The 23835-nt window shown below is 39.9% G+C and overlaps 1 protein-coding gene across 5 annotated transcripts in view; it reads left to right on the top strand.

Moving 5' to 3' along the window:
• kcnip4a (potassium voltage-gated channel interacting protein 4a) overlaps window positions 1-23835 on the top strand; it is a 99892-nt gene that overhangs the window by 59465 nt on the left and 16592 nt on the right. Inside the window, exon 1 of one of the 5 annotated variants that reach the window (XM_026332021.1) lies at window positions 6966-7065. The exons of 3 other annotated variants lie outside the window; for them this stretch is intronic. In XM_026332021.1, coding sequence (XP_026187806.1) covers window positions 6966-7065 — 100 coding nt within the window. Of the gene's footprint in view, window positions 1-6965; window positions 7066-18554; window positions 18667-23835 lie in introns of those variants that run through there. One more of the 5 variants, XM_026332012.1, reaches the window with a different exon arrangement.

The following is a 23835-nucleotide window of genomic DNA, read 5'->3' as shown; positions in this document are numbered from 1 at the left end:
TTCCCACTCTTGAGCTGTCCTAGTGTGGGAGTGAAAGTGTGTGAAATTGAGCAGGACTTCCAGATCACTAAGTGAGAAAATCTGGATCATGGGGGCTTTAATGGTCATCTTCTCTCTTCAGCCGAAACAAAGACGCAAGACAACAGGTAGGCCTGAATGGAAGGGGAGGAGACATTAATACATTTTCAGGAATTATAAAATAAATTAATTACCTCTAAGGAAAGGTTGCCTGTTTTAAAAGATTCTTCTTGCTGTTGTACTTCTGCCAGTGGAATTATTGTAGAGATACAGATGGTTTTTTTTCTATGTTTGAGTTCTCTGTCATTCACTTTGTGTGTTTTGGACATAAACATTTGGAGAGTTCCCTGCTGATCTGCTGTTTGCTCTATAATCCCATCAGAATTTCACGTTGCCACACCAGCAATCCATGAAATTGACTTGAAATCTGCCACCGACATGTCAGTTTAAGCTCCACAAACTTGGTTGACTTTTTCCATTTGCTTTTCCCAATATTGATTTTGCAGCGGCAGCACAGCACGCCACATCGACTCTTTGCCTCACACAGTCGGACAAGCTTATGTTACATCTCTCTCTCCATAATAATGTGCTGATCAGCATTACCATCACAGCTCGTCACTGTAACAAAAGACTAAGAAGTCCAGTCTTCGTCGAAGAACAATGAAATATTTAGTGGGTGGCCAGCAGACAATAACTGTCAGGGGTTATATTTGGTGGTGGAGTGGGAGAAAGACAGAATTGATGACACTTAAAGTACAGTAAGTCATATTTCACTTGGGTATTGTACGAGATCCTGAAAGCTAAACGAATGAGGGTCTCTTTGTAACTCTGTCATGCAATAGATCATGAAGCAGGCGGATGTGTGCCCGGTAACCACATTGTCCAGGGAACAAGAAAGAAGAACAGAAGAAGATCCAACTACATACAGTGAGGTCTTGATTGTGTACATGTACTGCACCATATTGCTGTGCTTTATTGGAAACAGTCTGTTGACAGCTGACAAGTGAATAAGTGCAAATGTTGAAACAATGGGTCCTTGACAGAGATAGACAAAAGCAGGGTTCTCGTTTGTAAGCTGCATTTTTTTTTTTTCTCAGTAGTTTCTTGTATTTATAGACTGAACAATGAAGAGCTGGTCCATCTGTAGCAGATAAAATTCAATGACTCAAATCCACCTGTGCAGTTTTTGCATTGAAATCTTTTCACCATATTAGGGCTTTTAGTTGAGGACAAAACATTAAACTGCAAGGTCTGAGAGACCTTAGTGCTACTCCACTACCCACTCTAATGCTTTCCATTCATTTTCATAGCTGCACTCATTTACATGACAAGAGATGATGGTCCAATAAGCACCTGTAAGAACTTTGCCCTCTACCTCCTTTTCAACTCGCGTGCTCCACAGCAGAGTATTCCCACAGTGGTTCTGGTGTCCTAAGGATAAGAGATGTGCCAGTGCCATTACGGTGGTATTCACTGATGTGTTTGGCCTTGTTGTGCTTTCCTGTCATTATTACTGTTTTAAATGTCTTTCTGTTTGTGTGTTCAGAAGCTGTTCTGAGCAGGGTTTTTGCAGGAGTGAGGTGCACTCAGAGGTAGAGCTGCTAAAATGGAAACAGCAAAACATGAACTCTGACTAGGCTGCCACCTGGTAAATTGATAGTCTTGTGTTTTGTGCCTTTTATTTACTGAAAACAGTTTAAGAAAACACTGAAATTACTTTAAATTATCTTTATTTGTAGAATATGTATTTTGCAATAAGGTCTCTTGTTATCAAACAGAACTCATGATGTAAATCAAGTTGAAATCTGTACTGTGGATTGTTGTCTCGTGTTAATTCCTTCTGACATTAACACAACACAAGGAGCGATAGAGCTGTCCAGTATGGTTCTTGTTGCTGGCCCTGTCTCCTTCCAGGCCTTCTGGTGTTTACAGAACTGAATGGACACTTTGGCCAACCACCGGGACAGCAGCTGTCATTTTTGGGGGTAGCCATACCATCAGTCACCATGTTTGCTTTTAGCCAGGTCTGATCACGACATCTAGAATTTTCCTGTTGAAAACGCAAACGTTTAAGAAGTAGTCTGGGAGCTGCACGTTCACTAGTCTGGCATAGGAGGCACAAATCTAAGTTAAAGTGAGCTTTATTTAGGTCTGTAACTATATAAACATATAAACATATTAAATGAACCGAACATCCTCTGAGTTAGACTCATATTCACAGTGCAAAGGCAGCTAATTACAGTAGAACCAACAAACCATATGCCCAAAGAACTTTCTCATAAATTTTTTCCATCCCATCTGTTACGTGCAGAATTTCTCACAAAACTACTCATCTTGTCAGAAGCACCAACTGGGAAATCACAATGTGACAGAGATTTGAGAACAGTTAGTAAGCGCATATAACCAGCAGCCACTGAAAAGTCATTTAAGGACTGGTAAATACCCAGTGGTCATTAATGTAGGGCACATGATGTTCAGAGCTTTGTTGTGTTTAATGAATTATTCTGAGCTACTTCAGATTGCAGAGCAGCACGTGGTGCGGGACTAGTTTCCAGATTTCAACGTGTTTACTTTGCATTTTAAAAAGGCATATAGGTAAATATGTTGTCTTCTCCCAGTCTCCCAATAGTTTGGAGATGCCAAGACTTTAATTCTCTATGCAAAGCACAAAGGCTGCTCTTACATGCAGACACCAACGCAGCTTCCAGCCCTTTCTGTTTCTTTTTTTTTTTTTTTTTTGTTCTTTTGTTATCAGCACCAGGTAATCTCAGCCCTGTTCAAAGTCACTGCGTCATTACACTGTATTAGTTTTTCAACTCTCTATATTAGCATTTAAATTGAAAAGCAAAGCCACATCAGTTGGGTTTTGGGCTACGAGCTTGTGTTGGGTTTCCCTTTGTGGCACCGCTCAGTGCTGCAGTTGGCTCTGAAATGAATCACTCCAGTCCCAGAGGGCACTGTGACCAGCGCTAAGAGGCTCCCACAGAACTGGATTAATGAACACTATCATGCTCACAGATGCTCTGCAGGTGCAGAAAAGTGGTTTGGCCATGTACAGACAGTAATGTTGCTCACAGCACATCATTACAGCGCACGCTGACATCTCAGCAACTGGAGGCTCTCGCCGACCCCCCAGGATATGGTCCTGGGTAACACCTCACTTTCCACCATAAGGTAGACAGTCTGGAACCACAGTATTACCACTGGATGAAAGGCAGAATAACAATTGACAATCAGTATTTATTAATGATTACACTGATATTGCATCTTAAGTGACGTTGTTGATTGCAAATAGTGGATGTTATATTTACACAATAATGTTCTGTATTAGCTGGTTTATATTTGGAAAAAGCATAATTAAGAAACAACTGAGTTGCCATACAACATTTTGCTCCTAGACCTGTCAGGCATCAGCAAATCTAAAGAGGAAAGAAATCTCACTTATCTGAAAGAATTACATCAAAAAATATCTTTAAATTAGCTAAATGTTGTAATGTACTGATAAGAAGTACAAATTAAATCCTTCATTGTTGTTTAATGTGTAGTATTTAAACTTCTTGGCACATTTACCTGGTCCTGACTTTCTTCCAGCTGGTTTACATCTTTGGTTTGTTGATTCTTCAAGTGTCCACTTGATGGCAGCAAATTCAAACACTTGTCTTGCAGTTGCGGTTGATGAACCCAGTAGTTGTGTATCTTTTTATTTTTCTGTAGCTGCAATTGACAGCTGTGGTTTCGAAGTAGTCACTCATTATTGCAAATTGTAAAATGTACAGGCAGATCATTTCAGATTAGGTCTGATTCACCTCATGGAAGCATCCAAGATGAGCAGTTAAGTGACATTACTTATGATTTATACTTAAGATATCACTCTTCATTATTAACATGCCTTGTAGAGCGAGACTCTGAATGCCCCATAATATTTTCTTCTACACAACAATAAGCTGGCCTGATTTGATTGGATGTGAGGACTTTATATTAGGTTGTGTCCCCTTTCCAAGAAAATGTCTCGGATAACAAATTTGGCTGCAAATGTGTTGTATTGTGATCTAATACAGTGAATTCCTAAATCACATTTATTTGCAATTAGCCATATTGTTTGGAGGTTACAGGCCACTGGGGACTTTGTAATTTGTCCAAACAAATCCAGACATCAATGATTTTAATGCCACATTGCAGCTCTGTGCTTTGTCTAAAGATGGGAATTCAGTTTGACACGTCACCCAGTGCAGAGGAAGAAGAGAAGAGATCAGGCTTTAGCTACACACACACACAGAGAAATTCATTGTTGGTTTCTTGCATTTGTTAGGATTTTTCTAACAGTACAATCATTATCACAGCCTTCATTCATTTTAGGACGGTCGTTGCTTATCTGAAATGTACCTCAGTATGTTTTTTTATGTAGCATTGTGTCAGTTTGCAGGTGCTGCAGACATTATAGTGTTGGCAATTACCTTCATCACCAATCACACACTGATACTGCATACTGTGTGCTGATGACATGCACAGACCTTGATTATTTTCATTACCATTAGCCAAGAGCCTTGATTACACCCTACGCAAAGTTCTGAGGTGATTGGGGAGCAGATGTTGGGAGTTTCTCCGAGACCTGGTTACATTCAGATCTAAGTCTCAATCAAGGTAAAATGATTTAAAAATAAAGTCAGAGTAAGATACATACATTTTTTTTTTTCCATCTAGCTGAATCTTTTTTCCATTAAAACTTTTGTCACATATTTTTTTTTTTTTTTTCACCTTTTGCAAGACATGTTCTCTTGGAGTTTTCAGTGCAATTACTTGTCCTATTGCAGACACACACACACACACACACACACACACACACACACACACACTTGAGGTTTGGGAGCTATATTTAGCTGTTGCTCAGCTGCCACAGATAAAGAAAGGTAACTGATAGTGGGCCAAATAAGCTGCTGCCCAGTAGCATATGTAGACATCAGAGAGGTTGTTTCCATAGTGAGTCACCATCCCAACAATTCTCTTTGAGCCTGCCGTTTCTGAAGATGAATGTGGGATCAGTTCCATCCCTGAAAGGTTGTGCAAAGGACCTTATCTGTGTGGCAGCTTTTAATTATAAACTACATTGTCACTTGTCCTTGGTGAGCACACAAAGATTATTTTGGAAGGCTCATCTTTGGGTTTTTGTACTTGGCTGTGAGTAATCTTTGCCTTTTTTTTTTTTTTTTTTTTTTTTTTTTGGCTCATTTTGAAAATCTGATTGAAACCACGAGCTCCTTTCATCAGTTTCTGGCAACCAGATGTCACAGGTTTGTATATATGGCCCATTTTAAAGACACATTTAGGTCACATAAGTTGTAGAAGTACAGTTAGTTTTTTTTTAAAGGTGGCTAACATATATTCCTACTGAGAGAACCAGGAGGCAGCAGATAAATTTGTTTTGTCTTTTCACCTGCTACTGACCGCAGGGACATTTCAACCTCACAACCTGCTGAGTGCTTTCTTCTCTGCTGTGTTGTCTTTCTCTGTGACCTTCCCTTTGTCACCGTCCCCTAAAGGTTTCCTTCTTTGTTTTAAGTGCGGATGCTGATGAGGTCACACATGTAGGTCATTTCTCACATTGACATTTTACTCCTGCCAGTCCACCCGCAGCTTCTCTGTTGAGTCCTGGCTCAATCGGGGCCATGAATAGTTAATTAAAAAAGTCAATATTGGAAAGGTGGGAAATATTGGAAATCTTTTCTCATCTTTGGTTTAGGGTTGGGATTGTTCAGTGTCTGTCAAGGAAATTACTGGAACATTTTAGCTACAATTTTGTACCATCATCAGACAAAGAGCAGTGTTTGTGATAAGCTGTGTTCCCAGCCATTTACAACCCTCCTTGTTGCTCTTTCTGGACCAGAGAAGATAATATGGGGGATATTTTCTTTTCACCAATTTTCTGTTCAGCTTGATGGTGTTTTTTTTTTTTTTTTTTTTTTTCCCTTAATTGCGAAGTGCTTTGGTGTATTATACACTACTACATGTTATCCTTGCTTTAGAAAATAGTTGCAAACTCCCTGGAGATTGAATATTGTTTGATTTGGTTTATAAAATAAAAAATGTTTTGTCTATTATTCTGTCCTTGTTATTTGTAATAAACACAGATATGTTGTACGCTCATTTATAATTTTCTTCCAAGGACAAGTGGTTTCTGTGCCCCATTCAAGAGTAATGCTTAGTCTTTTTTTTTTTTTTTTTTTTTTTGAAAAGATTTGTAGCTGTAGCTTCTTTAACATGTTCACTTTCATGCTAAATGTTTAGGTATTTGTAGAAATGGACAAAACGACCTGAGGTTGATGCTAAAAGAGAAAGTGAATCTTTGGCTAAATGGGTTTCATCCTGAGGGCAACATGAACATGTACAGTGTACCCAATTTCACGTTCAAAACCACAAATTTCAACCATATGGCGGCGCTAGAGGAAGTCACTGAAGTGACATTAAATGAACGTATATAATCTGTAGGATGATGCTGACAAGTACCAGTGATGATTTGCTGTCTTGCATCCTTGGTGTGATGAGCGAAAAATCATGACTTCAGTGCCTGTGACCTTTGCACAGTATCCCCCAGCAACAAGTGGATCACTACTGTCCCCCTTTCTCCTTTTCTAGCATTTTGTCTGAATTTGTATTTGTCACTATGATCAAGTCCAGCCCTCCTCTCCCCTCTTTCTTCCTCACCTCTATTTTCCATTATCTCCTCACGCCCCCTTCTCTTTATCCTTGCCACTCCATTCACCACCTCCCCCCTCCTTTCTTTTCCACACACTTCTTCTCCCCCTCCCTCCCTCTCTGACTTGTGCCGGTCTGTCATCAGAGCCAGAGATGCGGGGCTCTTAAGTGGAATTAAATGGCCTCCAGACGGTGCCGCACGCTGAGCTCTTTGTCTTTGGCAATGGGCAACCTGTGACCCGTTTGCCATGTTTACTATGAACTTGGAGGGACTGGAAATGATTGCTGTGCTTGTGGTCGTGGTCCTCTTTGTTAAGGTGCTGGAGCAGTTTGGTTTGTTAGAAGCAGGCTATGACGGTAAGGAAACAGCAAACTCCTCTCATGTTTGGAAAAGATCCTCTGTTTCTTTCTCAGTAGCAATCGACCACTTGTTGTCTCCTAACTTTAGAAGCATGTCGTTTGTTGGCACAGTAGCTGCGAGTTTGTCTGAAGCATCTGTAGTGGATGTTATCACCTGTCAGTTAAAGACACCGTGGCTGTTAAGATGTTTAGTCATTTCATCTTGGCTAAAATATGTCACAGTGTTCACCTTCAGCAGTAAAAACTTCAGTTTCAAATATACTGAAAAGATGCATCATACTCCAAGTTATACAGTTTATAGGAAGAGCGAAGTTTGTGACAATGTTAGTTTATTTTGTAGTTATGAAGATAATTTATTCTTTCTGCATGGCTCTTTAGAGTTGCCCTGTTACTAACATCTTTGTCAGTCAAACTCTTCAGCAGTCTCTGCATCTGTTCTTCAGTCTAGTTTAATTTAATAGTTTTTTTTTTTCTCTGCATGATTCACCTGATGCTGCTGCTAATTGGCTCATCACTCATATGACTCATGCACTAACACATATGGCCAAATATTCATATGTTACCTTCTGCTTTTTTAATCCTTTGTTTTCAACTTCTCACTTCATCTCGACTTTCATTTGATATCCAGCAGGCTCTGTTGCATCTTGACACTTTGCTTTCACTTTGATGGCTAGTTTATTAAATTTGAAAGAAATTAAATTGGTTGGGAAGGTGTGCATCATCTGTGGGTTGGCTAACGTGTTTATCCAGATGAGAGTGAGAAGGATGACGGCTGAATATGACTCTGCAGCAGCTGGAACCTTGAGAACCCAGAAGTTGCCTTGATGGTATTTGCTTTTCTCTTGCTAGAAAAAAGGGGAAATCAGAATGAAGTTAGCTGATCTGCTGCCTCTTTGGAAATTATCTGCTTGACAGTGGAGTGTTTACATTACTGTTGTAAAAGTAAAGTACCAGTGTAGTGAATTGAGCAGTTCCTGCAGTTAATGCAGTTTCTGTTCCGTAATAAACTTTGTTGTGGTTTTCGCTTCCTTTTCCATGCATTTCATGTAGCTCAGCAGAGAACAATGGTTGAACCTGTGCCCACTGGAGATCTGTCAAATGCCACGCTGCTTCTTTCCTAAGAAAGTGTGAATCTAACATTTAGGAGTTCTCTCTCTCTCTCCCTCTCCCTCTCTGTCTGTGCTCAAGACCACCTGTTATTTATAGGCTCTGCTTACTGCCCAGGCTGCCAGGCTGTTTGCCTTATGCCTGGGCTTTCACAAGTCAGAGGCAAACAGACGTCTCCAGGTTCATTCCAACCAGCCACAGAAAAAAAAAGCTGCTGCTCATTTAAAACTGAGCTATTTGCTTACGTTTTTATGTTCACCCACTATACAGTTATGCATGTTTTCTCTTTCAAACCGCACCTCTGTATTGGTTTTTATTATAGTGGCAGGATGCTGTTTTCTTACGTTAAAATCCCAAACAATGTTTTTACATGCATCATTAAAACACAAGAAAAGCCCACTACCCTCCATTCTGCAGCCGGCTGTTTGTGTGAGCACAAGCTGAGATGGGCAGTGTAGTTACGGTGCTGGTGGTCGTCTGCACGTTTCCCATAGATTTTCTTTCTGATACGCTTATTTTAAAAAAAAATCATAATTTTACAACAATGACAGATTGTAAAAATATGAGTTCTGTAGAAATAAGAGTCAAATGACTTACAAGATTTCAATTAAATGATTCTTAGAGGGGAAAAAAGGAAAGTAGGAAAATTTTAAAAATCTGATTTAGGAGTTTTGTTTGCTAATTTGCATTTCCAATCCATTACACTCACCACTTTGATTAAACGTGAACCCTGTTTGATTACTTTGTCACACGCTTATTAAATTAGCATTTAACTTTTACCGTAATTAAAATTATGGTAAAAGGGCGATTTCTCAGAAAGGAAGATGGAGTACAGCATTCACACGTCTGAATATTTTGAATGAAATGTTTTAGGCAGCCTATATAACAGCCTGCAGTAAATACACTTCTCATTTGTACAAAGAAAGCTATTTTGTACTTACATCCCTTCAGTACCCAGTATTCATTCTTTCATACTATACACATGTGCCAAATACAGTGACAGTGTTTTATTTTCAAGTGACTTTAGAATAAAACAGGGGTTTGTAGAGCTGCTCATTACTCTGTGGTATTCTCCCACTTGGTGGCTTTTGGTTAAAAATAGACTTGCAACACAGCCGGACGCAAATGGCTCTTTTCAGTGCCTCTCTTTAGTGGCGTGACAGTGAGTGACAGCGGCGTGCCACCAGCGCACTGGGACGTGACAGCTGATGAGAGCAGCTTTTGATATGGCAGTTTTTTGCAAATTATTCCCCTGCTGAAGGTGTGGCTTTAATCAACCAGGACTTAGTAAAAAAAAAAAAAAAAATGATGCCAGCTTATTAAAAAACCACAGACACGTTCACATTTTTATTTCACCCCTGAATGAAAAATGTGCAAAATGATTTTTGTGTGTATACCTTTTGAATACTCTTCCAAAAAACAGTACAGTCATTTTTATTGTTTGGCCATACTGCATAACAATTACACCACAGTACTTATTTTCTGATGGGGACTATTTGTCCTGCAGCTTGTGGAACAGAGCTGACTTGTTAAAACACAGGTGGTTCTCCATGCACCTGTCTCCCATACTGTTTTCAACTGAGCTACAGTTGAATAAGTCCTAGCTGAAATATATGTGTGTTTTTCTAAAGCAGTGGTGCAAAATAAAGCCAATGTTCTTCTGTAAGTAAGGAGCTGTAAATGAGCAGTGCTTGTATCATAATATTTGCTTTATGACACAGGATTTCTTGGAGTAAGAGACACATGCATTTCTGTAGTTAAAAAAAAAAGAAAAAGAAATCACACAATGGCTTTTTAGACCTCATGTGTTTGGTTGACATCTTGTTAAGTTCTGTTAAATTTTATGAATAATAAAACAACATATTACAGCAGTTTCGTGTACCAGAGAGCCTGCCAAAGTAATAAACTGCAGGCTGGGATTTTTTCCTCCGTCACAGCACCAGAAGTATCGGAGCACATTTAAAACTCATTCCGGTTTTTTTTTTTTTTTTTGAGCTTAAGATCTTTTATTTTTTTAAATTATGAACAATAGTCATTTGGTTTTTAGTAATGGTGCTGTCCATCTGAGTCTGAACTCTTTCCAATGAAAAGGAAATTACCAGATGTGCCAGCAGAGGGAACCAGAGATCACCCTCAGCCTCAGCCAGTTACACCAGCTGCTATTCAGTGGCTGATAAAACCGACACAAGTAAAGATAATAGAAATAAGTTTCGTAAGTTATTCGTTGATATACAGAACCACTGTGCACTGCGGTTTTACAATTAAACCACACTGCTAGTTAATCACAAAAAATGAATATATGTTAAGAATGAAGTGAAAATAATTTAAACATCACAGAATTAATTAGAAATAAAGGGGCATGAACTTATAGTTAGCAAATGTAATGGGAACAGGCAACGATTATTCTACAGGGTAGGAATGGTGTAGCTCATTTCGTTAAAGTTCACAAAGAGACGTGAATATAAACTACGGCGATATACGCTTCAGCAGCTGACGGTATCTGCAGTACAGGAATGGGGAGATAACTGGATGCATAGTGCATGAAGAGAACAAGTTAACATGACAGATGTTAATCCTGCTGTTGTTTTTTCATGAAACAGCATGTTCATTCTTCTCATGTTAAAAAATGAAACTGTCTCTTTTTTAATATTTCTACTCTAATTGTCCTTCAGGTTAATATCACTAATGTACTCCATATTGGCTTCTTTCTACGGTCTGATTTGTTATTGGAAGAAACTATTTGGATATTATTCAGTAAAGTAGCATTAGAACTCAGCAGTTTATTCTAATTTTCGATAATGGCCTGCAGTCTCAGACAAGTATTGCAGCCGTATTGTTGTGCCTCATAACTTTCCAGTGAATTAAACTCTGTTAGTGATGTTTCCACAGAGATTAACTTCACTCCATCATCAATCACAGCAATGATAAGGGAGCTGCTAGTGACTGATTTTCAAAATGAGTATGGTGCATGCTGTAATTTGTTATAGGGTCTCTCTGCAGACTTACCAAAGAGCAGATAGTTTTCCAGCTTGATTGAGAATCGCTCAGGATGAACTGCTGAGTCTTAGACGACTCACTGAGCCAGTCAACATTGCATTTAAGGTAAAACTAATAAATAAGTCGGCCCAGTATTTAAACAACCTGGACCTCAAGCTGTTTTCATCTTGAACATTTAGATTCAGATTGTTTGGATCAAGTGATCTTTATATGCAGAAATGATTTTCAAGGTGATTTGTTTTTGTTTTTGTCCAGAGAACTGTATGACTAAGAATGAGCTCATGGAAACTGCAGACGAACTGAACTTTGTTTTTGTTGTTCTCTGTTTTTATACCAGTACAAGGTTCTCACACATAATTTTGCCACCTCCAAATATAAAACTGTCTGATTGTGTACCCCACAAGAAACATGGTGCTATTTATTGTTGCACGCTTTGGTGTAAGTGTCCGCTCTGTTATTGAACTAGAGACACCTGCTACAAGTATTACACCTGCCATTCTGATTTCATAATAAATAATGTTTAGGGGATGTTCTTGTGTTTCTGCACCAGCTTGTATTATATGACATGCCCTAATGACTACACATAAGATGACACAGATTTCAGCCTTGCTCTGTTATGTGAGCTCTGACTATGATGAGGATTGTGTAACAGTAACCTCAGCTACTTCTGCTTAAGGATTTAATTTGTTTTTGGAATTTGATTGGTAATTAGTCCTGGTGTGTGATTTACTTTTAATTCTCTGTGTCTTCAGGGTCATTAAAAGTTGTACTTTATTCTAGTGCCTGCTCTGGTCCTGAGTGAAATCTGATCTGCTTGATAAATCTGTGACCCAAATGACTCCAATAACTGATTTTCCCTCGTTTAATACTGGTATGGCAAGGGATGTCTCCACGCAATTAGCTGGGAATGAGGCTGTGTTGAATACAAGAATATTTGCTAGCCCGATATTAACACCTAGACCAAATGTTGCCTCAGGAATGCTTCTTGCTTAGAATAATAATCAGATGAATCCAGTTAATGCAGGTCTTAATAATTTGTGCTTTGAATTTTCTGTTTATCTTAGCTGGAAAGCTAAAATAAATTAAAATCCTTCTTCTCTAGTTGTGAATCAGGACACACTGAAGGGGAAGATAATGTTCCATCGTATTAAACGCACTAATCTTCGTGTTTCCACTGTTCTCATGTTGACCAAGCAGAAACCGTATACTGCTTCAACAATTTCCCAGCCACATCCATGATTTATTTCAGAAATAAGCATCTCTATTGATTTTCTCTCAGTGGCCTTTCCTCGCTGATGAACTATGGTCGTTGTATCTCATCTGCTGGACAGTGGCTCCAGCCGTCTTGTATTCTGTCTCTCATTTTATGTCCCCCTTGTCGTCTCTCTTTTTACCGGTCCTGGTAATGCATATTCTTCACTGGCCTTTGCTTTTGCCTTTGGCCCTTTGCTGCTGAAAAATAGGAAATCATAAATCAGACGACAGGCAGTTGTTTTAACAGTGACCTATGTCCTGTTCTTTGCCTCGACACGTTGCCTACAGTGAGATGTCAGAGAGCTAATACGGTTTAGTCGCAGAGAAAAGCTGGTCAATGTTATCAGCAGGAGCACACTGCCCTGAGCTTGTGTTGTACTGTTCGTCTGCACACGGTGCCATTGACTTTTACCTTTTACACTGGAACTAATCATCTAGAATGAATTGCTGTGTTCCTGCCGAGGAGGTAGAGCTGATATTTTCTCTGAAAATGAATGGCTTTCATTACACTAGGTTAACATTTCTCATGATAAGCTGCACTGGGCTTTCAGCAGGAACTTTACAGATGAAGACAAAACATCCTGATCAAAGACTTTAATGCCATACAAAGCAGCTTAATCAAGCACCTCCAGACTGTTGTCTGAATTTAATTTGCATATGAATTTGTTTTCCATTTGTTTTACAGTACATCCAGGTACGACTGCAGTGCACTGAATAGTTATGAAACCTTGGGCTATAGAAAATTAAAATCTCCAATATGTCTTTCCTGGAAAATCTGGCACATGTATGATTCTGTCTGCATATTTTAAAAATGGAAATTGAACTTTGTTTAACTTGAGGGTGCAAAATTAAGCATGAAATTATGTTATTTGCTTTCACTTGTGCAGTTGTTAGGATGAGAATTTCCTTTAGCACAATACAGTACATCTTTATCATAATTGACTTATCTCCAGAACTAGTGTGTAATATTTCAGATAGCATAGACAGATCTCTTCCCTGTACCTTCCTAAAGCCTGAGGTCAAAGGTCTTAAATGTGCTCAGCATCTTCTTATTTGTTATAATCTGAAATGACATGGTGGAGTTGGTTAAAGGTTGAGCTGAAACAGTTGCATCATGCTCGATACCTGCTGCTTCCATAAAAGATTTGTTTTGTGTGTATAAAGTGTCAAGGGTTGAAATTTGCAAATTCCAGTAAATGCTTATATGCACACGCACCTGGCAGAATGTGCCTGTATTATCCAGAGTCCACAAAGTGAGTCCTCTCTATCAATGTCACCCCATGGTGCACCATGGTTGATTAAACATGCAGCTTCACTGAGGGTTACCCCGGTTCACGGCTCATAATTGCCTTCCCCTTCACAGGTGTCGCTTCAGTAAATATGACAGCCTCATTTTGATGTGCCTTGGGAAACACAACCCAAACACCAGTGCCACTTTGCATGCCTGAGCAGATCGCTGCAGGCGTCGCCTAATTATACCACCCAATTGTACTCTGAGCCGATCTATAAGCAGCAGTACAATCCCATCTTTGTCTTTTGCCCATTCACCGATAAGCAGAGCTTTGATCGATGACATTTGTATTGAATCACGCTTCTCCTGCTCTTGGTCCTGTGTTACATATCTGTCCTTTCACAGATATATATATATAAACAAAATTAAAGTTTTCTCACTGTTGAATACAGTGTAGAGGGGGAGCATTTAGGCTTGTTTGTATATGCAACTGTGTGTAGATTTTCAGTTTGTTTTTCCTATTCTGTGTTTAACGTACCCACTGTTCCTTGACCTCTACTGTCGGTCGTGTCCTCTGTGTCCACTCCACCCAGACAAGAAGCGATAAGATCCTCCCTCGTGAATACTGAAGAAGGAAAGTGGCGAGACAGGTGGCAGCAGCGAGTAAAGAAAAATATGTAATCTTACCTAAGATCAGTGTCTTTCAGCCGACGGATGCAGATGAACAAAAAGGCTTTTATAGCTTTTGTCACTCACATTTATCCTGTCAGTTGCACAGATAAGGAATTTGGACTACGGAGACGGTGACATGTCAGACCTTAGTACAACTTGGTATTTCAGGCTTGTATCAGCATGAGATGCTGAGATCAGGGTCTATAAAACCCTTCAGTGAAGACATAACGGCATGAGATGATCTGTGTGATGTGAGCTGTCTTCAGTTGATTGGAGGTTTATTTTGTGAAACAAGTTTATATTATTAAACTGGTCATTTTTCTAATTTCTAGCATTCATCTGAAAATATGGAGAAGTGTGTAAAAAAAAAAAAAAAAGCTTCCGAGGACAAATGTGTTTGTTTTTAAAGGACTGATTGTCTGTTTTTACAAACAGATTTAGAGAAATATTATAGACTGTTGAAATTAAACTCCTTCCAAAATTGCATCAATACTTCTTTCCAATCTCATGACAGCTATCGCAGTAATTGTCTGTGCCATCATTCTGGCTTTATTTTGGCTGTACACAGTGTCATTTGTCTTTTCTATGAGGCCACAATATTGCAGCACATTACCAATTCAACAGGCAGGTTTTGTGGTTTCCTGAAGAGAAACAGCTTGTTTATGTGATTTGGATGAGATTGAAGACAGCATTCATTATGTGCGTTTATTGCTTGTCATGACGGCTTGAAGGACACATCAAATTTAGTAGAATGTCCTTCGTCTCTGTTTGGGAATAGGTGAGCTTTGCTATAAGAAGGAAAAGTTTGTTCATGGCAGATTTTCATGTCCAGAGGTCACAATGTCAAGAAGTAGTGATGTAGTAATGATCTGCCGTTCTCTGACACTGTTAGTGGTGGTTGTCCAGAATTTGTGTGACATTAATGGAGTGAGACGTCGGTGAAAGGAACAGTATTTACCTGCCGACAGCACTGATACATGTAGAATCATGGCCCATATATCTTCACCCTCTCACCTACGCCATCGTAGCTTTAGTGATTTATTGGCTGGATGTAATATCTCTGTCCCTACATGTTTTACTAACTATTGATCTCCCAGGGGCCAGATTGGAGAGTCGGGTCATGGCAGAGTAAAGCCTCAGGCAATCCATCCTCATGGAAAAGTGTGAGGGTGGAGCCTGTGCTGGGTAAAGCTTGTGACTGTCACATGAGTTCGTCACCAACTGATCAATTTACTGTTGTTCTACAACAAAGTATCATTGGAAAATAAGTTTTGGCTGCATTTGGTGTTTTTTTTTTTTTTTGTTTTCATTTATTTATTTATTTTGAGATGCCCTATACTAAGTGCAGGTTTTAAAGTGAATGATTATCATGCAATAATATATTTTTTGGACACTTGGGGGCAGTGGAAACAAATTCTAAACACAAAAAGTGACAGAAAATTGATACAACAAACAAGCTAGCGAGCAGTTGCTTATTTAAACATCCAGCAGATATGGAGCGACATTAGCTTTCTTGTTCCAGGCCACCAAATGAGCACAAGTCCTGTGATCACTCTTTGTTGGCCTATTTGTCTTGTGACCAAATTGGAAGAAAAAACAATAAAAAATCTGGCTCTAAAGCGTTTAGGTGCTGTGTGACATCCCTAAACAAGTTTCCAACCAAAGTTCTGGGCTGTAAAACCAAAACAATGAGCAGATGGAGCAACAAAACAAAGCTGCCACTGTAGAGCTGAGAGAAACTGCAGAGCTCAGTTTTGTAGGTTTATTTCAAGAAGCTCGTTTTACTTCCATTTAATCTAGAACATTTAATCTAGCACCTTAATTTTTAAATCAATTTCTTCATCTGTCTCATCACTTGCAATCTGCAGAGTTTGGCAGTTTTATAGTAATTTCTTGAAGTGACAGTTTCCTGGCTGCCAGCACTTTGGACAAGAAGAATCTCTAGGCTGGATCAATAAAAGTGGCAACTCCATTTTCAGTAGTGACTTAAAAAAATCAGTTCTGCAGCCTTTACTGGAACAAGCTAATAAACAAGCTAATTTCCCAAACAGGAAGGCTGTGCCTCTATCTTGTTTAATCTTTTAGCCTGACATTATGCAGTGTTTCCCACTGATCCATGCAGCAATAATGTGAGCGTCTATTTCTTACGTTTTGTGGGTGAGACCCACATACTGGTGATTCCTCATGTTGCCAGTCGTTAGTCAGATGTGTCTGCTGAATATTATTTTGTTTTTTGGTTTTTTTTAAATAGCATTATGCTAAATTTTTCAGAAAGATTTAGTTTTCTAAAATAAAAATTGTGTCCCTCGTGTGCCATTCTGTGTGCAGCGACAGATGGACTGAAAGTAAATAAACGCGTGAGCTTTTCCATCACTGGAATAAGATGCTGCTTCTTATTGCACATTTATCATTGAGCAATTCAATAACTGGTGAGTCACTGTTTCTTTCTCGGCGTTAAAATAAAACACTGCAGTGATGATTGTAATTAAAGTGGCTTTGTGCATTAATGATATATAACTGACTTCAGTGTAGATGGAAGTAAAGCTGGGACACACACAGAAGAGGTTATTTATGTGGCTCACAGCAGTCAGGCTGAATATTGACAACCTCTGATAAAAGTTGCAAATTAATGGAAAAAAATTCATGAAGATTAAACTGTTTTTGTATGTTTGTACCTAACGAAGTTATTCATGTAATTTTGTGCAGAGGATGTTTGTACTCAGTCATGAGCCCACAAGATTTCTGCAGTATAATATTGAGTATTTTTTCCAAATAAAATTAAGTTTCGTATATATAATAATAGTAATTGTATATGTGTGTGTGTGTATATGTATATTTACTGTATATATATATATATATATATATTAATGATAGTCTATACAGGGCCAGTAGATGGTGGTATCTTCACTCATTTGCTGTACTACTTTATCACACACACACACACACTTGCACACACACATTCATTCGCTTGGCCGGTGCTCTATCACACCCATACATCTCAAAGCCTGTTTGAAAAGAAGTTGTTCGATTTAATGAAACGATGTGATCAATACTATTTTCCTCCTTGCTTTCTGTAATCTTACATTGAGGTGTGCAAAGGCCACGGAGACAGCCTCACACACTCTTCACCTTTCTATCAATCTGTCTTAAAAAATATACTTAAAAAACATGAAAAAAGGCAGTCGCACAGCTGTGTGTCTGTAGGAGTGTATGTAGGTTTTCATTTCATGTTGTTGTTTTTCTGTTTTGTGTATGGCAGTAATGAGATTGTGGCCCAGATTCAAGCCTTTTAAAAAAACCTCTGTTGAAAAATGACTTTATGCATAAGGTTTACAGAAGCTTCCTTTTAACAGCAGTTTGAGTGTGAGTGATTTATTTTAATTAGACCTGCAGATGAGTGTCATTTATGGATGGAATTATTTCTTCTTCTTTCCTCATAACCTGCATCTTCATTTCTACCTTTAGCCTGGAAATAGTGTCATTTAATGATCTGACGAGACACAGACACACACAATAACTATTACATTTCACTGACACGTTCTGAATTTGTTTCAGTACTTGTGTTTTGGTGTTTGACGTTAATGTGAACATGCATGTGCATCTTTTAGCACCACACCTCCCATCTGCTTCTGTCTGCCCTCCCCTCCCCTCCCTCCTCACTCCCTCGCTCACATCCCCTCCCTCCCATCTTCCCTCCCTTTCCTGTGCAGTGAGGCAGTGAGAGTGCCTGAAAGAACGAGAGCCACAAACTGTCAGAGGAGAACAGTTTGCGCTCCCTGCTTTTTCTGCTGCTTTCACATGTCTTCATTTACAAGGAGAGGAAAGAGAAAGGATGAAAGGAGGCATTGAAATCAACATGTTTGGACTTTATTCCTCTTTGAGTCGGCCTTTCTAAATTCTCAGTGACCCTTAAATATCAGTCTTCATGACTTCTGGCTCCTCACAAACCTGAGGCCAGTTCTTGCTTGTTTATTCTTCACCCCATCCCATCCCAACCTTACCCAGACTGGATTTGGGGAGCAAGCAGGCAGTAGGCGGGTGCGGGACACCCGGCCCGTGCGTGTGGGCCGGCATAGAGCTGGAGTGGGTGCAGGGGAACTGGAGTGTGGGATTGGGTGGCAGAGCTGGTCCCGGTCCTGGCGGTGGTCCCGAGGGCGAGGAGACCGGCTCGGGCTCCGGTTTCGGATCAGGATATGGTGGCGTGGAGTGGGCTGAGAGTGGAGCAATGCTGAGCGCGATCTGGGAGACAGAGGGCCTGCAGACGGTGGGCATTGTGGTGCTGGTGTTTGCGTCGATCAAGCTGCTGCACCTTCTGGGGCTCATCAGCTTCTCAGAGGGTAAGACACTGTTGGAGAAATGGAAAACTGAAGGCAGGGGAAGACAGAAATGAGAGAAATCACAGCTGAAATAAAATGTGCTTGCTGATAGATATGTAATGTGCTGTGAAAGTTGTTCATGCATTTTCAATGAGTCATATTCCAGCTTCTGTTTCATCTGAATTGTTCTTTGGTTGATGAAGTTTTTTTTTTTGGCGTGGCTTTCAGAAAACCATAGGAATGCAGGAAAACGATTTTCTTTTATTTCATTTGATGTGATAAAAACTGAAGATGTGACAAACGTGTGAGCGTGTGATGTGACTCGAGGCAAAAACATCTTGAGGAGGAAAAATGTGTGAGTTTAGAAAGATCAAGCCTGAGATCAATGCTCCGATTAGATTGCTAGAGTTGGGAACTGAAAAATGAGACGCACTTTCAAACTCCTGTTTGGATTTTTTTTTCATGCTGTTTTCGGGCGTGTTGTTTATAAACGTGTGTGCAGGTATGTTCACCACAGTGGCAGTATAAACCACATCACACTCTATAAGGTGCAGGGCAAAGTAAGGCTCAGTAAGCACAGTGTGTCAGGCCCAAATAAAGCGTTTAGTTTGGACTTCCTGTAGTCATCTCATTAAGGAAAGTAGAGCAGCATACTAAGCTCAAAACCATCCTACCCATCAGACCACTGTTTATTAAACACACCTAATCAGTCAGATCTCTTCATAGTGCATGTATGTTCAGAGATGCAGAGAGTAAACAGAGCCAGTTGATCTGTGATTGTGTGTAGCTGGAAAATGCTTAAACACTCGAGGGAATAGAGTTTTCATATGGGAGAACAGTGACCCTCATGCTCGCTGTGCATTTATATATACATTTGTCTTAATACATGATCATATCTCCAACAAAGTTATGATTTTGATCGTCTTGATCTTCTCCACGTTGAATGCGTCATTCCAAAATTCTGGGTATTAATGACATCAACAAAAGATAATTGGAGTCAGGAGTTGGTAAACATGTCGTCCAATTAATGAAACAGGACTGGAGGTGTGGGCTGGAGCTGCTTTCACTCATAATAACACTCAAACATTCTGAGTTTATTATTCACAGGAAGCAGCTACTGATGTGAGCCATGAGATCTCAGAAGTCTGGCTGTCAAAATCTGTTGATTTGCACAATGCTGGGAATGTGTACAGAGTAAAAAAACACAAAATCTCAGATAATCATCACAGTTAAACAAATTGTCTCTATAAATAGAGGTTATTTAAGACTATTTCTACTCCCCCATCCACATATAAAACTCAGTGGAGGTGAAAGAAAAGCTTGCCTGCAGTTCCTGCTGCCAAAAGAGTTTACAGTAGTTTTTAAATCCAAGGGTTCACTTACTTTTCCCCCCAGCGCTGTGAATGTTTTAGGGCCCTATTGTTTCTTTATTGTTATTTGTCTCCCAATCCTGAACGGGGCCATTTTTGAACTGGTTCCCATGGGCAAAACACATGGGTGTGGCTTAGGGACTCCATAACGCCCCCTTGTGTCAGTGAGTCCTGTGGTTGGCATGTAGTTTCAGGTACACACACCAAACTTGGAAGGTCTGTGAAAGTCCCCAGTACAAACATTTTTTGCATATACGTTGCTATAGGAAGGGAGGTGTTTGGGATTTAGTATGTTTTCAGAGATTTGCCAAATTTGGTATATGTGATGTCGACATATCGCAAGCATGTTGAAATATGGAATAGCTGTACGATGAATTTACACATCTCGGCAAATAAACAGGAAATGTGTGATAAATTTAAAATGCATTTCACACAGCATATTGATTACTGTATACTTTTGACTCAGATGAAGATCAGATCAGTTCATGACCAGTCAATGCAGGAAATCACTGACCTCTTGACAGTGTATTAGCACTGGTGTATACAGCTTTTAGGATTTTGGAATCATGACCGATCTGTGTCCTCTGGGCTGAGAGGAAACAGAATAGACTCAATCTTACATGCAAAGGCAGACAGGGCATCCAAACTGTGCTGTAATGATATATTCAGTATTGATTAATCTGTTGATTATTTTCTCATTGATTTGTGCAGTAAGCATCACTTACCAACTGCTTGTTTTATCTGACCAGAAGTGCAAAGCTCAGAGATAATCATTTTACTCAAGACAGAGATAAAAGGGAAAACAAAGCATAGTGTCTATGACCTTGTTGTAAAGTGACAGTCCTGACCATTGAGCCACTTCTTCATTTTATAGAAACTCAACAGTCATAATCCTGTTTTGTTTTTTGTGTGTGTGTTTTTGTAAGTCAAATGTCTTTTTGCAGCTGTCAGCTCTTGCAATAACTAAAATGGTTTTTTACCTTGTTATTTTTATGAAGTCTCTCGGGGAAAGTGTTGCACTGAGTCTGCTCGCTCTGCTTAACATTCATACAGTCAGACATATTCACAGCTGGGAGCTGCCCAGTACGATCACATCCCTCCACTGCCAGCCACCTGAGCAGCTCCGTTGGGGCATCTGGGGGATAAAGGTCTTGCATTAAGGGCCTCTGCATGTTGAATGCTGAGGATCTTTCTCAGCTGGGCTGCTGATTTATACTGGCAACTTTCCAAACGCAAGAGGAAATGTAATCAGAGAGCATGCTCTGAATGTATTGTACACTACTCCACACTTTACTGTAGTGTGAGTAGTCTGAAAATGAAACTGCAAGATTTGGAAAGATCAAGTCGTAGCAGAACATACATTGCAAGTATGGCTCACGTCTGTCGGATCACTTCTGCTGCACAGTTTGTAAAGATTTCAGTCCTGGAAAAATAGATTAACAGCTTCTTCCTGGCGCTGGCATTCCTCCATGAGAAATATAACAAGATCATTGCACCAGACCTTGCACAATCATCATAGCAGCTGTGATATGAGCAAGGCTTAGTGGACAGCAAGTAGCCGCTTTCATTTTAACTACGAACGTATCAGGGCTGACGTGAACATGGATCCCAAATAATTATCCTAAGGCTATTATTTCACTGGATCTGGCTAAATGTAGGCTGAACTTGGTAAGTTTAATGAGACACCTTGTTAGAAATTCTGTTACTTTTGTCGATGGGGTGGTCTCTAGTAGTTTATCTTCACATTTCCCAGTCTGATTTGCTTGCACACTTTGCAGCATCACGAGGACCGATTTCCAGCACTGTTTCTTTTATACACCCTCCTGCTGTTTACACACATGTATATTTACACTTACACTCAGACAAAGCAGAGTCGTTTGTGTAAAAATGCTGAGCAAAGTCTCATAGGGCACAAATTAATCAGTGTCACTCGATGATGAATTATTCTCTAGTTCAGCTGCAGTATCCCCTGTTCACACATACACACACACACACACATTCACAAGTACACTGTTGTCCCAACAGGGCCAGAACGCTGTGTCAGTTCGGACCCACCATTTGCTTTTATCTGGAGAGCACAGAGATTGTCTCACCAGTGGTTCTCATGTTCTCCGTGGTGTCCCTGATGGGGTTTTATGGCATGGCAGCACAATTCAATTCAATTTTATTTTATTTGTATTGCGCCAAATCACAAAAAAAACCCAACAAATCCCTTATGAGCAGCACTTGGCGACAGTGGAGAGGAAAAACTCCCTTTAACGGAAGAATAAACCTCCAGCAGAACCAGGCTCAGTCTGGGCGGCCATCTGCCTCGACCGGTTGGGGTGAGTTGGATAGAGGAGAGAGAAAAGAACAGCAACAATAAACAACAAATAGACACTGCAGGTTGGTGGTGCCAGTAACTGCACATCAGCGATATACAGCTCCAGGACCAGGGACACCTGCAGAAGATACAGAGAGAGAGAGAGAGAGAGAGAGCACAAACTAGGGGAGAGAGAGAGAGAGTTGGATTATATGTGCAGCTGTCTGCACTGACCTGCACTAGTTTGACTACTGATTGTAGAAAGTGAAAACACAGAGGGTTTTGTTATGTGCAGTAATGAACAGGTAATGGCTGCGGTGGTTCAGCTATCTGGTACTTAAAGACCTGAGAGTTGCAGACGCAGAGACAAGTACAGTTAAGCCAAACATATTATGCTCATTAAAGCTAAGCATTATTACCTCGTCTGCGCCGGAATATATTCAGGTAATATCAGATAATTGGAGCGAGTGCTGCAAAACACGCTGAAGGCCTTTAAGAATGATATTTGATTATTCAAAATTTTACCTCATCACCTGATACTTTGATAACAAATATATACAGTATATAAAGTAATAGAGGATTTTATGCATATTGCCCAAGATTGTTATTGGATTTTAACAGTGACATTTAGCAGTGCCAGTATTTTAGTTTGCTGCCCCATTTGTTTAGTGCTATTCAGCAAATGTTAAACATGCAAAGCTCAAATCGGAGTACATGGTTAACATTTCCTGCTAAACATCAGAATGTCAGTATTGACAAAACTTGAACTTGAAACAAGCCTGTTGAAGTTTTATGATACAAATTTATGAAGGAGCAGCACGGTGTGTAAGTGGTTAGCACTGTTGCCTCACAGCAAGAAGGTCATGGGTTTGCAACCCGGCCTTTCTGTGTGGAGTCTGCATGTTCTCCCTGTGCTTGTGTGGGTTTTCTCCAGGTACTCTGGTTTCCTCCCACAGTCCAAAAACATGTATGTCAGGTTGATTGGTGACTCTAAATTGCCCATAGGAGTGAGTGTGAGTATGAGAGTGAGTGGTTGTTTGTCTCTATGTGGCCCTGTGATGGACTGGGGACCTGTCCAGGGTGGACCCCTGCCTTTCACCCAAAGAGAGCTGGGATAGGCTCCAGCAGGTCCCTGAGGACCCTGGTTAAGGACTCAGGGGGTATAGATGATGGATGTATGGAATTATGAAGGACCTTTCTGTTGTTGGTGACATTTATTTGTAATCCAGCAGCTCTGATGTGTCATTGATAATCACATCTTCTGGGTGCAAAGACCAGAGCCGATCATGTTAATCAGAGTGTTTATGTCTTTGTAATGTGTACAGGTATATATTATGGAGATTAAAGTAGGCCACTAGTAAGCAACACTATAAAACACTAGAGCGTGTTCTTTATTTTGTTAAGTGCCAAAGTGGGTACATTTATTTTATGTACTCTGTTTTATGGTTGCAGCATTAAATGCATTATATCTTTATGGTATTTTTTCTTTGTCCACTCATGTATCAATAATGAAAGCTG

Source organism: Mastacembelus armatus, chromosome 18, assembly GCF_900324485.2.
Source record: "Mastacembelus armatus chromosome 18, fMasArm1.2, whole genome shotgun sequence".
Taxonomy (NCBI): domain Eukaryota; kingdom Metazoa; phylum Chordata; class Actinopteri; order Synbranchiformes; family Mastacembelidae; genus Mastacembelus; species Mastacembelus armatus.
The sequence above is the reverse complement of the archived record's forward strand: the minus strand, read 5'-3'. Positions and strand labels throughout refer to the sequence as shown.